The sequence below is a fragment of the Ambystoma mexicanum genome, chromosome 6p, assembly GCF_040938575.1.
Source record: "Ambystoma mexicanum isolate Mex_15411 chromosome 6p, UKY_AmexF1_1, whole genome shotgun sequence".
NCBI classification, from domain to species: domain Eukaryota; kingdom Metazoa; phylum Chordata; class Amphibia; order Caudata; family Ambystomatidae; genus Ambystoma; species Ambystoma mexicanum.
Genome location: NC_090935.1, coordinates 1,340,579,049 through 1,340,591,460, shown reverse-complemented (window position 1 = coordinate 1,340,591,460; position 12,412 = coordinate 1,340,579,049). Strand labels below are relative to the sequence as shown.

Here is a 12,412-nt window from a genome sequence, read left to right as displayed (position 1 = left end):
TAAATTCTCCACTGATATTTCGGGAAAGCTTCAGAGTTCATCCGGGTGTTCCTTGTAAGGGTAGGTGGGTTCCATAGTCTGATCGCATGGTCTGTTTTGTATGGTTTGTTGGATGGTAATGATTTTGTTTTTGAAATGGTCTGCTAGGTCATTGCATCGTTTCATCAATAGTATTGGCATGTTATTGCAGCCAGGTGGGTTTTTATTTCATTTATGATTTGAAAGAGTTCTCTTTGGGTGTTCGGTGCTTTGAAGATTCGATTGTTGTAGTATTTCCTCTTTGCTTATTGTATTTCCTTTTTGTGTGTGCGGATATGTTGTTGAAATTTCAGTTTATTTCCCCTGCCATTTTTGGTCCACCCTTCTAGTTCTAGTTTTCGGTTTTTCCTTTTCATGGCGCTGCGTAATGGGGTGAACAATTTTGCCGTTGATGTTTTGCATGAAGGTGTGAAAGGTTTTTCTTTGTAGATTTTGTCGATCGTTGTGATCCAGTTGTGGAGTACAGCTACTTTTTTGTCCAGGTCAGCTTCTTCCATAGTTGTTGCTTGTGGTTTGAGAAGTTCAGTTAGGTTGGAGTTTTTGATGGTTCTCCAATTTCTTTTCATGGTGATCGGTGGTTTGTCGTTGCATATTTATTGAGGTGGTCAGTGTGATTATGAAGGAAATGATGAGGTGGTCAATCCAGAGCAATTGAATTGGTGGTGCCGTGGTAATGAGTTTTTAATGGCGAAGATTGCGCCAAGTGTATGCCCTGCCGTGTGGTTTGCTCCTTTGACTATTTGTTGTAGATTCCTTGTTGCTGGTTGACTGGTTAGATATTTGTGTGCTGTTGTGGTTTCTTCATCGAACCAGATGTTGAAGTCTCCAAGGACGATCAGATGATTATGTTTGATGGCTAGGTTGGTGATTGCTTCTGTGAAGGCGTCTTACGAATGGTGCATCATAGGTTGGAGGTCTGTATATCAATATGAATTTCAGGTTTGTTTTGGGGCTTACTGATAGGCGTAGGATTAGGGATTCATATTTATCGATGTTTAGCAGGTCTTCCAGTTTGATAACCAGGTGTTCCTTGTGGATGATTGCCAGTCCACCACCTCTTTTGGTTTTCCTATTTGCTTGGATGCATTTCAAGTTATCAGGCAGGAAGTTTTTGAGGGTGATCTTATAGTTGTCATCTACCCATGTTTCAGTTACAAATAGGATGTCAATGCCTCCATCACATAGGAGGTCGTAGATTTTGGTGGCATGTTTGGACATTAACCTTGCGTCAATAAGGTTGCAGTGGATCTTTTTGGTGTGATTTTGTTTATTTGTTGTTCCTTGTTTTGGTTTGTGGTTGTTCAGTTGGGGTGCTTCTGTATCGATGTTGATTGGATGAAGATCAGCAAGGGCTGCTTCTTCATTGAATCGGTCCGTTAGGTTAGTGGTTGGGTTGTTGACTACTATAGCTTTGTCATCCCGTATGGTGTGTTGTGGGTATCAATGTTGCCCTTCAGTTCTTTTGATGTATAGAGTAAGGGGGTTGAAATCTTCCCAATCTCTTCTTTGATACTCCCGTCTTTTTTCCGGATGTTTGGGGGGGATTCTTTGCTTGTCTCGAGATGTCGGTGTTGTTGAGGTATCGAGGCTCTGTGGTTGTCGCTATGTACGGTTTAAGATATAAGGATTTTTCTCTTACAATGTTTATTCTGCTGATAGGCGTAGTGTTTGGCGGGTTGTGTTCTGCATTCGAGGCCACTTCTACTGGTGGTAGTTGGATTTGAATATCTTTATTAGTTGTTCCGTTTTCCTGCTCTTTTTGTCGGCGTCCATTTCTGCGTCGGGGCTTTTTTGGTCCTCAGTGGCGAGAGTTGGTCTCGGTACAGAGTTTACAGGGCAGATGGCCGTCTTTCATGTCATGTGCTAGGACAGTATTGCTGTTTCCTCTTATGTTGCTATGTCTGGGTGCTGTCGGGTACGGTCTGTCCTTTCCATCGGGTGGTTAGTTGTATTCCTGTAGGCGCACTGTCTAGGGGAGTAGGGGGTACTGGGTGTTCTAGTTTGTGGGGTGGTCTAGGATTCAATTAAGTTATGTATCAATGGATTGCCCAGAAGTTTGGAGTTTATCTGGATGGTGGTTGCCTAGGTTTCATTGATGTTCTAATAGTGTATACCACACAGTACTTAACGCCTCGACTAGAGACCTGGACGGTGAGAGAGACCGGGTTTCTAATAGTCGCAGGCAGTAATTTAAGCAACTAGATTGAGACACCTAGGGTGGGTGCCATCGAGTACGGTCTGTCCTTTCCGTCGGTTGGTTAGGTGTATTTCTGTCGGAGCACTGTCCAGGAGAGGGGGGACTGGGTGTTCTAGGTCGTGGGGTGGTCTAGGACTCAATTAAGGTAGGTATCGATGGAGTGCCCAGAGGTTTGGAGTGTCAGAATGGTGGTAGCCTAGATTTCCATGATGTTCTAATAGAGAATAGTACACAGTATTTAACGCCTCGAGTTGAGAGAGTTGGAGGGCAAGAGAGAGACCCGGGTTTCTAACAGTCACAGGTAGTAATTAGAGTAGCTAGATTTGAGACACCTAGTTAACGGAAGAAGTCCTGGATTTCAAAGAGTGGCAGGCAGTAGTTGAATACCTAGATCTGAGGTAACCAGACAACGGGAGGAGGCCTAGGCTTTGGATGATGGCAGGAAGTATTAAGACGTCTTGAATTAAGGCTCCTCGAGAGTGGGAGAGAGGCCTATACTTCAGACAGTAGGATGCGGCGCAGGCTAACAATCACAATGCTATCCCAGTGTGCTGCAGGCTAACATTCACAGTCCTATCACTGTGTGGAGCTTTCTTGAATTAAGTCAACATGAACAATTCTCTGGGGTGCGACCCAATCTAGCAATCACAGTTCTATCACAGTGTGGTGCAGGCTAGTATTCACAGTAGTGTCACAGTGTGGAGCTTTCTTGATATGATTCGAGTCAGTATGAACAATTCTCAGGGGAACAACGCAGTCTAGCAGTCACACTACTATCACAGTGTGTTGCAGGCTAACATTCACAGTGTGATCAAAGTGTAGTACTTTCTAGATACGATTCGAGTCAGTACGAGTAATTCTGTGGGGTGTGTTGCAGGCTGGCAATCACAATACTATCGCACTATCGCACTGTGATGGAGGTTAATATTCACAGTATGATCACAGTACAGAACTTTCTAGATATGATTCGAGACAATATGAACAATTCTCTGGGATGCGACACAGGTTAGTGATCACAATACTATCACAGTGTGGTGCAGGCCAACATTCACAATACTATTGCAATGTGGTGCAAGCTAGCATTCACAGCAGTGTCACGGTGTGGAGTTTTTTTTAGATATAAATCAGGTCAACATGAACAATTCCCTAGGGTACAACGCAGGCTAGCAGTTACAATACTATCACAGTGTGGAGCAGGTTAACATATCAAAATACTGTTACGTGTGGTGTCGGCTAATATTCACAGCACGATCACAGTATGGCACCCTCCAGACATGATTCGAGTCAATAGGAACAATTCTCTTTGGTATGATGCAAGTTAGTAAACACGATACTATCACATGTGGTGTAGGTCAACATTCACAATACTATCGCAGTGCAATGCAAGCTAGCATTCACATTGCCATCACAGTGTGAAGCTTTCTAGATAGGAATCAGGTCGGTATGAACACTTTTCTGGGGTACAAAGCAGGCTAGCAGTCACACTACTACAAACAAACAATCACTCTGAGGAGCAGGAGAACATTCAAAATACTATCACGGTGTAGTGCAGGCTAACATTCACATTACCATCACAGTGTGGGGCTTTCTAGATATGAATCAGGTCAGTATGAACACTTCTCCGGGGTACAACGCAGGCTAGCAGTCAAACTATTATCACAGTGTGAAGCAGGCTAGCATTCAAAATACTATCACAGTGTGGGGCTTTCCAGATATGAATCGGGTCAATGTGAACAATTCTCTAGGGTGCGACGCAGGCTAGTAATCACAATACTATCACAGTGTGGATCAGACTAATATTCACAGTATGATCACAGTATGGTACTTTCTAGATATGACTCGAGACAATTCTGTGGGATGCGACGCAGGTTAGTGATCACAATACTATCCGTGTGGTGCAGGCTATTAGTCACAATGCTATCAGTGTGGAGCAGGCTAGTAATCTCAATGCTATCACAGTGTGGGGCAGGCTAGTAATCTCAATGCTATCACAGTGTGGAGCAGGCTAGTAATCACAATGCTATCACAGTGTAGGTTAGTTTGCTAGGTGGTAGGGGTTCGAGGGTAGAGTGATTGCTCTATCCTTCACCCTGACCACTCCCATCTTGATTGTAGCTGCTGGTTGATGGCTAGCCACTGGCTTCCCCTGCTGACACCTGTAGACACTATCTGGAGCCGCCTTAGTTGGAGCTGCCCTTTGCCTTGGGGCTCTTAGCTGCAGGGGCTACACGGGCAGAGGGCTGCCATTGGAAGGCGAGTTATGTGCACTGATTTGACCAATCAAGGTCTGGGGGTGGTCGGGAGGAGGGAGGGCAAGGGAAAGCAGTGATGCCAAGGAGATTCAGGTACGTAGGCCGGGGAAGGGGCCTCATAACAGCGGGCAGGGACTCAAAGGACAAGGAGGGTCATTTACAAAATTATCTCACCTGCAGTTCCAAAGTTCAACTAGGTGAGCGTTGTAAAAAAAAATATCAGTTTCCGCGCTAGACTGATCATGGAGGCAGTAATGAACAAAACACTATACGTATATTTGGTTTCGATGCTGTATCCATTGTGGAAAAGGGCTATAATTTGGATAAGAATGACGATGTGCAGTGCTGTTGCCAAAAGACATTGTGGTCTCTTGTACTCAGAATACGGGCTTGTCTATATTGATCCAGTTTTTCTCTAGTAAAAATAATGAGGTGGATATGGGTCGCAAGAGCACCAAGTAGAGCTAAAGGGGCTGAACTATCCCAGTCCTCCTAAAAGTAAAACTCATGATATGTGCATTCTCTTGCGAAATACCTGGGGTCACAGTCCCCTTTTCACCAATCTGGCAGTGAGATCCCTCTTCAAATCAAGCTTGTTATTTACCTACAGGAAACATGGCTCATGGATCCTCCCTTGATTGATGGTTATACTCTTTTTAATCAGCTAAAAAGGGTACAATGGGACACCCTTCGGGTGGACTTTAAGTCTACTTGTTCATTATCGATAATTGGGCAAGTGGATGTCTGCTTCAGTATATTAGCCACGCATATAGGAATGACACTCAAATCTACAATGGACATCTTAGTTGTGAATATTTATTGGCATGTTTGGGGAACATCAATAGTTTTGTTGAAAAGATACTTGGCTTTATCAACGAATGGTTGGATACCTGCGGGAGAGAATTAATTCTCCCCTCAGGTAATCTTAACTCCTCGTGCATATCCCAATGTTACCGAACTGGATTAAGTGCAGACACCAAGGTGAAGCATCAATTTGTCTATATCTGGTTGAAGGCCTTAACTGGAGTAGATTTGGAGATGCTGAACGCAGCGACATACGGGGATGTACCAGGTCACTTTACATGGTACAGGGGCATGGGTCATTCAATCCTGGACTACATATTTTTTAGTCAAGGGCTTGTGGAAAGATGTATTTGTTTAAACAGTCTGCCGACAGAGTTCAGTGACCACTGTACATTATCTGCTAAGTTTGGATTTGGTCTGGAGTTGGGGGTGCTTCAGTGTGTTTTTCCTCTGGTGTTGAAGTCAACATAGCAGGGAATAGAATAACTAGGAATTCCTCAACAGTGTCTAACGTGAATTCCACCTTGTCACTTTTTGTAGACTCCAATACACAGGCTACTCACAATTCTTGCTTTTCTGTAAATAAATTTGCAGATTCAGTTGAATATTTAATTAACCAAAGTGTGTTTGTGCATAAAATATCTCTACGGGATGGGGGTTGGCACCCTAAACCTATATATGATGGTGAGATTGCTTGTCGGAAAAGAAAATTAAGAATTGCGACCTAACTTATGAATAGATCTCTTGACCTTGCTGTATTTAAGAAAGCCAGATGTTTTCTAAAACCTAAACAGGCCTACACAAAATGGGTTAGGGGACATAGTTACCCGAGGGATCAGCGTGAGTCAGAATATATGCTCTGAGTTATCGAATAAGAATTCTCAGGCATTTTGGCTTGCACTTAATGGACTTGTGAATGCTGTACTTGGGAGCGTATTGAACCCTATTGCGGAGCAAACCTGGGTTTGACATCACTCTTTGTTATTTGCCTAGCCTATTAGTCCAGGAGATAAAAAGAGTGTGTCTCTATAGCTACCTAAAACATGTGGACTCTATCAGTAAGCCCTGTTGAAATTGAGGGAATCATGAGAAAGATCAGCTTCTCACGAGCACCAGGTCCTAACAAGTTGTTTAACTTGCTATTTAAATGCAACCCCCGAGTCATGGGGGATGATTCTAGCAATTCTGTTTGAGCAAATAATTACTATTTATAGGTTTCCCCCTTCTTGGTCCACAGCCCGTGTAATGCTGATTTCTAAAAAGGGGCTAAGATCTAACCAGCTTAACTATTGATCAATAGACATCCTCGATGCAAACAGCAAGGTCTTTGTGACCTTTCTGTTGGGACATCTTGAGGAACGGAAGCTGAATTTGGAGAGAATATTGAAATGGCAGACTGGATTCCCAGAACAAACGGGTACCTCTATCAATTGTTTTATCTTGAAAGCTGTTATGAATCAGGCCTGGTCATCAAAATATGATTTGCATTTTTTAGCAACCATTGATTTATCAGCTGCGTTTGATGCAGTAGATCGGGGTCTGTTATGGACCAAGTTAAACAACTGGGGAATACCGTAAAGACTTTTACGCTCGATTATTGGTCTATATGAGGATTCAAATATTCAAGTTAGATTAGACCAACAAGGTGCCCTGTCTCCAAAATAAAGATCTATCAGAGAGCGAGACATGGCTACGTGTTGGCATCTAGTCGGCTTATTTTAGATATGTCTGATGTTGGGGAAACACTTGTAACAGTTGCATTTGCCATCCCTAAAATCTGTAATTTGAAAGTGTTATGGCTGGCCTATGCAGATGATTTTATTATATTTGATTATACCCAAATAGGCCTGCAGCGTTTACTCCGTGCGTTCTCGAACTTTGCTGCTGATCACTCACTTAAAGTAAACTAACAAGACTAGATCTCTTTCAAAGTATACTCCCATCAAATTCGTAGATAACTTTGTTTAGCTAGGCTTTGCTATTTTGGGGAAAGTCTTTAAGAACTCATTAAAGTGTGGTTTAAGACCTGGGGGACCAAATTGCTAAATCAGCTGTGCAGAATTGATAACCATTGTGGAAAATGGTCTATGATCCCTGCTAAGAGATTTTTTGAGGGGAAAATCGTACCAAAAATCTTATACAGAATTGAAGTTCAGCCACTTTGAGTTTTAGATTTTCTTCCTACATCAGAATCTTTAATCTGGCAAAAACTATTACCCAACAGTGTGCCTCTTACCCCGAAACCCTGCAACATCATTACAGCTTGCCTGGCATTGAACACCAAAAGACCCATCTATTTTAGTAAATACGCTGAATTGTTTTTCTTTTCTGATTATGAGTCTATCTGGCAGTTTTGTCTTTCGGGGAGAACCAAAGACATCACTATTGCAGTGACTATCTACAGTCTTAGTTACTGTGATCTTCGCTCATTGATTTATATGGCCAACGTCTTTGAATATGACTTGTTCATTTTTTTATATTGCACTTTGACACCTTATGAATTGATGATTGAAGCTAGCCTGTTGTAAGTGTAAGCACAAGGCACTTAGGATATATTATTGGTTACTGGTTTGGAACATTTCTTTTTCAGGTGTGTCTTCTGGGATCTGGGGGATGTTTTCTTCCTCATTGAAACACACCCCTCTTCTGGGCTCACAAGGATGCCTCTGTTGTGGTAATCTCACAGTTACACAGCTGCCAGCACAAAAGACACTTTTTTTGGCCTCAGTTTTAAAGCCCTTCTCCTCCCATTGGCAAAGGCATACTTGTGAATGTATTAGTTAATCCGCGCCACCTTCCAAGCCTGGGGGAAGGAAACCTTTGAAAGGTTTGATGCTATTTTAGATTTAGTTCAGTTGGTTTCCAGTGCAGGAGCTGGCATTTGTCTGCTGATCTGATCCTGCCTTGTCTTCTGGCTATACCCCTGCACAGAAGGTTGTGGCTTACTGATGTTTGAAAAGCTGTTTTAAAGGTACAGAAAAACCTCTGGTGAATTCCCCACCTGTAAAAAATCATTTTTCCTTTGCGAAGGAAGCATTTCTCTCCTTAAATGCTGCAGCTGGACAGGACAGGGAAAGGGGTTCTTTTCAGGGAGTGCTGCTGGGAGGGTGCGAGAGGGTTGAATGAGTTGGGTTTTCCCCTTCAAGGGTCCTTACCCGTTGCATAAGGTGTCTCTCAGAATGTGCTAGCATTTACCCATAGCATATCTCCCTCTAACTCCCTAGTAGACATTCTGGAACCCACTCTCAGTTTTGGAGGTCAAAACATGATGCATCATGGGCGATGAGGTCCAAAATACCCAGTTTCTCTGGGACCTGGTAGTTCTATTGGAACACTTCCAGGGTTCGAGTATAGTTCAGGGCTGGGTTGACTAACATCCTGAGTGTGTTTTAGAGGGACTCTCTAGTAGGGTCTCTGGGAAGAATACTGTGGGATTATTCTGCAAGGACCTGCCCTCTTCTAGTGCAGTCATTCTTCACCTTTCGCTAGATGCTATTCCGGATGCTTAGCTGGTCTGGAGAGTATCAGTGTCCTGTCAGCCCTAGTCTCAGGCATACAGGACAGGACACAGGATATGCAGCTGACCCTGTGAATGTCAGATTGGCACATGTTTTTACAGAATCACTTTCATACCCACAACAATTATTCATTAAAGCGTTTATCACTGAAAGCATGGGAGAGTACAAAATAAGCTTCATATTTATGAAAAAGCCGAAGGAATCTGGCAACAAAACACATTTTCGTCATAGAACCAGTATCAACATTAAACCAAACACTTCAGATAAACTATACTCATGTCAAATATGCAAAATGTGATTTACAATTTGTAAGCAAAACTCAGTAATGTCCGTTTCTAAATTCAAGAATGCAAATAATGTATTCATACTCTCTTCTCCACATACGCAGACTCCATAGTTTAAAACCAGATGCTTGTAGGACAGTTGGCTCATCATGCTGGCTGCCTCAAAGAACGACTGCAAAAAGAAAAAACAAACTATCAGTAAGCAAGTGTGAAAATTAAAAGAAATAATACAAACCTACAGATTTGCACAGGACACATCAATGAGTGTAGAGTTAACAAAGTATAAAGATAAACAGCAATAACAAAAAAGAAACTGAGGTTTAGAGAGTTAGGATCCGGATGGGTGCCTTGGGGGTTTGTAAGTGAGATTTTCCCTTAAGATATTTGGATGACCAACTCGGCAAATTTTCAGGAACTTCTAGATGGATATCTACCACTTTGTACAATTCTTAACTGATATAATACACCTTGCTAGTGGTAAATACACATCTTTAATTGACAGTAGACCTTCATGAAAGCCTATTAAATGTACGATCAAATAGAATTCACTGAGCAGCCTAATCATTGACACACTGTGCTTCATAGGTATTACATAGTTGGCCTCATTACAGGTTTGGTGGTATCCCACCGGGTTTACCGGTGGGATACCACCAAACGGAATTACTGTTACCGGGACTTGGTCTGAATTACCACCAGATTAAAAGTGCTGGTAAGGGCAAAAAATCCCTTAGGACTCCATGGGGGGTTGGATTTGCTGGTAATAACGGCACCAGTAACACTGGTTACTTTTGCTGTTGGGGTGGTGAAATTACCTGCCGCTCTTGGCTGGAGGAAATTACAGCCACCCCACTGGCAAACTTGGAGTATGCTGATGCAGAAACGTTGCAGTAAACGGAATTACTGTCAAATTGTTTCCACACTGGCATACTCGTAATGAAGCCCATTGTCTCCAAAAAAGGTTAGATCATCACCATAATGCATCAAATGAAGGAATGAAAACTTAAAGCATCTTTCCTATCCACGCATACCCAGCACCATAGTAGAACTTAGCCTTAGAATAATGAGGCTTAGGGAATTTTGGCCATGGGGCAGGTCACATGGGATACCTGTTACCAAGGATAATAGCAAAAGCCAGCAATGTTGTTTACTATCTAAATATAGGGCTTACTTTAAGTACAAACTGGTTGACCCACAGCCCCACCCCCCACCAAGAAAAAAACAACCCAGATGGTCTTCTCCCAAACCAATGTCTCGCCCTGCTGGCATTCTGGTCTTTGAACCTCTATAACCATTGTTCGCATACTCAGGAGGGTGTTTCAGTTAACAATGCCATATCATATCATAACCTCCTCTAGCACTGTAAGATCTCGGGAATCCCGAAACCTATTGTAGATGTGGGTTTTCAGGGGCTTGCTAACCCCCTGTGGGTCTCTGGCAGCAAGTCTTGAGGGCGGATCACTCAAAGGTTGTGCTCAGCAGGGAGCACAAGAGAGGTCCCCGGGACGGCAGTACACACCCTAAAGTACTTCTCTCTAAAATATCTAATCTCCCTGGCCCCCCCTTTCCTTCTTACCTCACACCGCTCCATCTGATTATGCATAGGGGTGAGCTGGCCTGCCAGGAACCATCTTTCTCTGGCTGACTAGACCTTGGACTTCCTTACTCTCACTTCTTTCTCTTCTCTGCTTTCCTCCCATCTTTACTGTACCATTGCCTTCCACAGGTGTGACGGGCAAGTGGTCAATCCCGAACCCTGATATTTTTTTACCACATCCGAATCTCTGGCTTTAACCTTCTTCCCAGAGTTCCTTCCTCTTCCTCTACCAGTCTTTGTTCCAACTTCAGCATTTTCTCATTTATTGTTGTTTCCCACCGTCCCTTTCGTCCTTTTGATTCTTTCCTCCAGCTCACTTTATTTAGATGTTAACACTCCCACTAGGTCCTTAGTTGCCTTAACCACCACCCTCTGCATTCTCCTCTCCTGATGTTACAATTTCTTTAGTTGTCACCACTTCCTCCTCTCTACTTGCCTCTGCTGACACACACCACTTATTTAACTACCACCACCAACCCTAGCCGCCAGCTGCCACCATTCTCCAAGCCTCCCCCTGGGTGGGCTGTCTCCTGAGTGTCTAGACCTGCGGGTGGGAATTGTGTCAGGGTCATAATTTACTTTAACCTTTGATCACACTGGGTCAGATTGAGGTTTAGGTGGTGCGCCCAAAACTATATGAGGCCCAGTCGCCATTTTGCAATTTCTTTAATTCCTTCTGGCGATCCTTGTGGCAGTTGGGCTGGTGGCCAGCAAACAATAAATAGCCAAACTGCGGCACAAAGTGCAACCAGTAACATTTTTATTCATTTTTATTTTTTTTAATTGTATTTGGTTTAATAAAACTTTTACAAATTTAAATTTAAATCTCAGAGTAATAAACAACAAAAAACAGCATAACAATTAAAATAAGTACGAGGAGGAATAAAAGCATACATGAAATATTTCCTCTTACTATTCACATTAGTAACCATAGTAAAAAAATAAATTAAAAAGAAGAAAAAAGAAAAAATAACAGCAGAACCCAGAAAATAGAATCAATCTCCCACCCAACGGGCAATAGTTATTTGTTCTCCTATAATACACAACAGTACATAACATATGCAATTTGTTAATCCTAGTAATTCAGGCAGAGTTGCAATTCATTCAATTACCCAAATTGGCCAGGTTAATCATTCATCATTATATTCTACTAAATGTTAATAGCCCTGAGAAAACCTGAGAGTGATTAAGGAAGTGGAAGTATTTGTAGAACCAATTACGAATGGGTTGTTCAACCCCTAACTTAAAGAGAAAGTGTTGTGTACAATAAAGTCCAGGCAAAGAAGTATACAAGGGTAAGTTAATTTAAACGTTTGAACTACAAAGTCCTAGCAGGAGAGTATACCAGGTGAAGACAAATATGGCGGCATAATGTAGTGTCTCAAGGAAAGACCATGTCCTTGAAAGAAAGTATGAACTATTGTGAAGTGTTGAAAGACGAATCTCAAGGAAGGCCATAGCTTGTGAACTGTCATAAAACAGAGTCTTGAGGGAGGAAAGATACCCTTAGGATTTTGAAGTGAAGAGAAAGCTTGGGGAAGGGAGTGATTTCCCAAAAGAGTGAATACATCAACAGGAGACAGTAATCTTTTTTGAACTTGCTTGCTTTGGTACAAGGAGTCTGTTGAAGGAAGCTATTCCCTGGAACTGTGAGCATTGTCCATTTGGAAACCTTTTTGTTGGATTAGCGCCTGAAGACTGCCCTGGGGTGGTAGTTGTGCATA

General features: G+C 42.5%; 1 protein-coding gene across 4 annotated transcripts in view; it reads right to left on the bottom strand.

The window, feature by feature from the left end:
* JAK2 (Janus kinase 2) overlaps window positions 1–12,412 on the bottom strand; it is a 1,999,562-nt gene that overhangs the window by 763,713 nt on the left and 1,223,437 nt on the right. For all 4 annotated transcript variants that reach the window (XM_069626008.1, XM_069626007.1, XM_069626009.1 and 1 more), the window contains one exon: window positions 9,179–9,266. In XM_069626008.1, coding sequence (XP_069482109.1) covers window positions 9,179–9,266 — 88 coding nt within the window. The remainder of the gene's footprint in view (window positions 1–9,178; window positions 9,267–12,412) is intronic.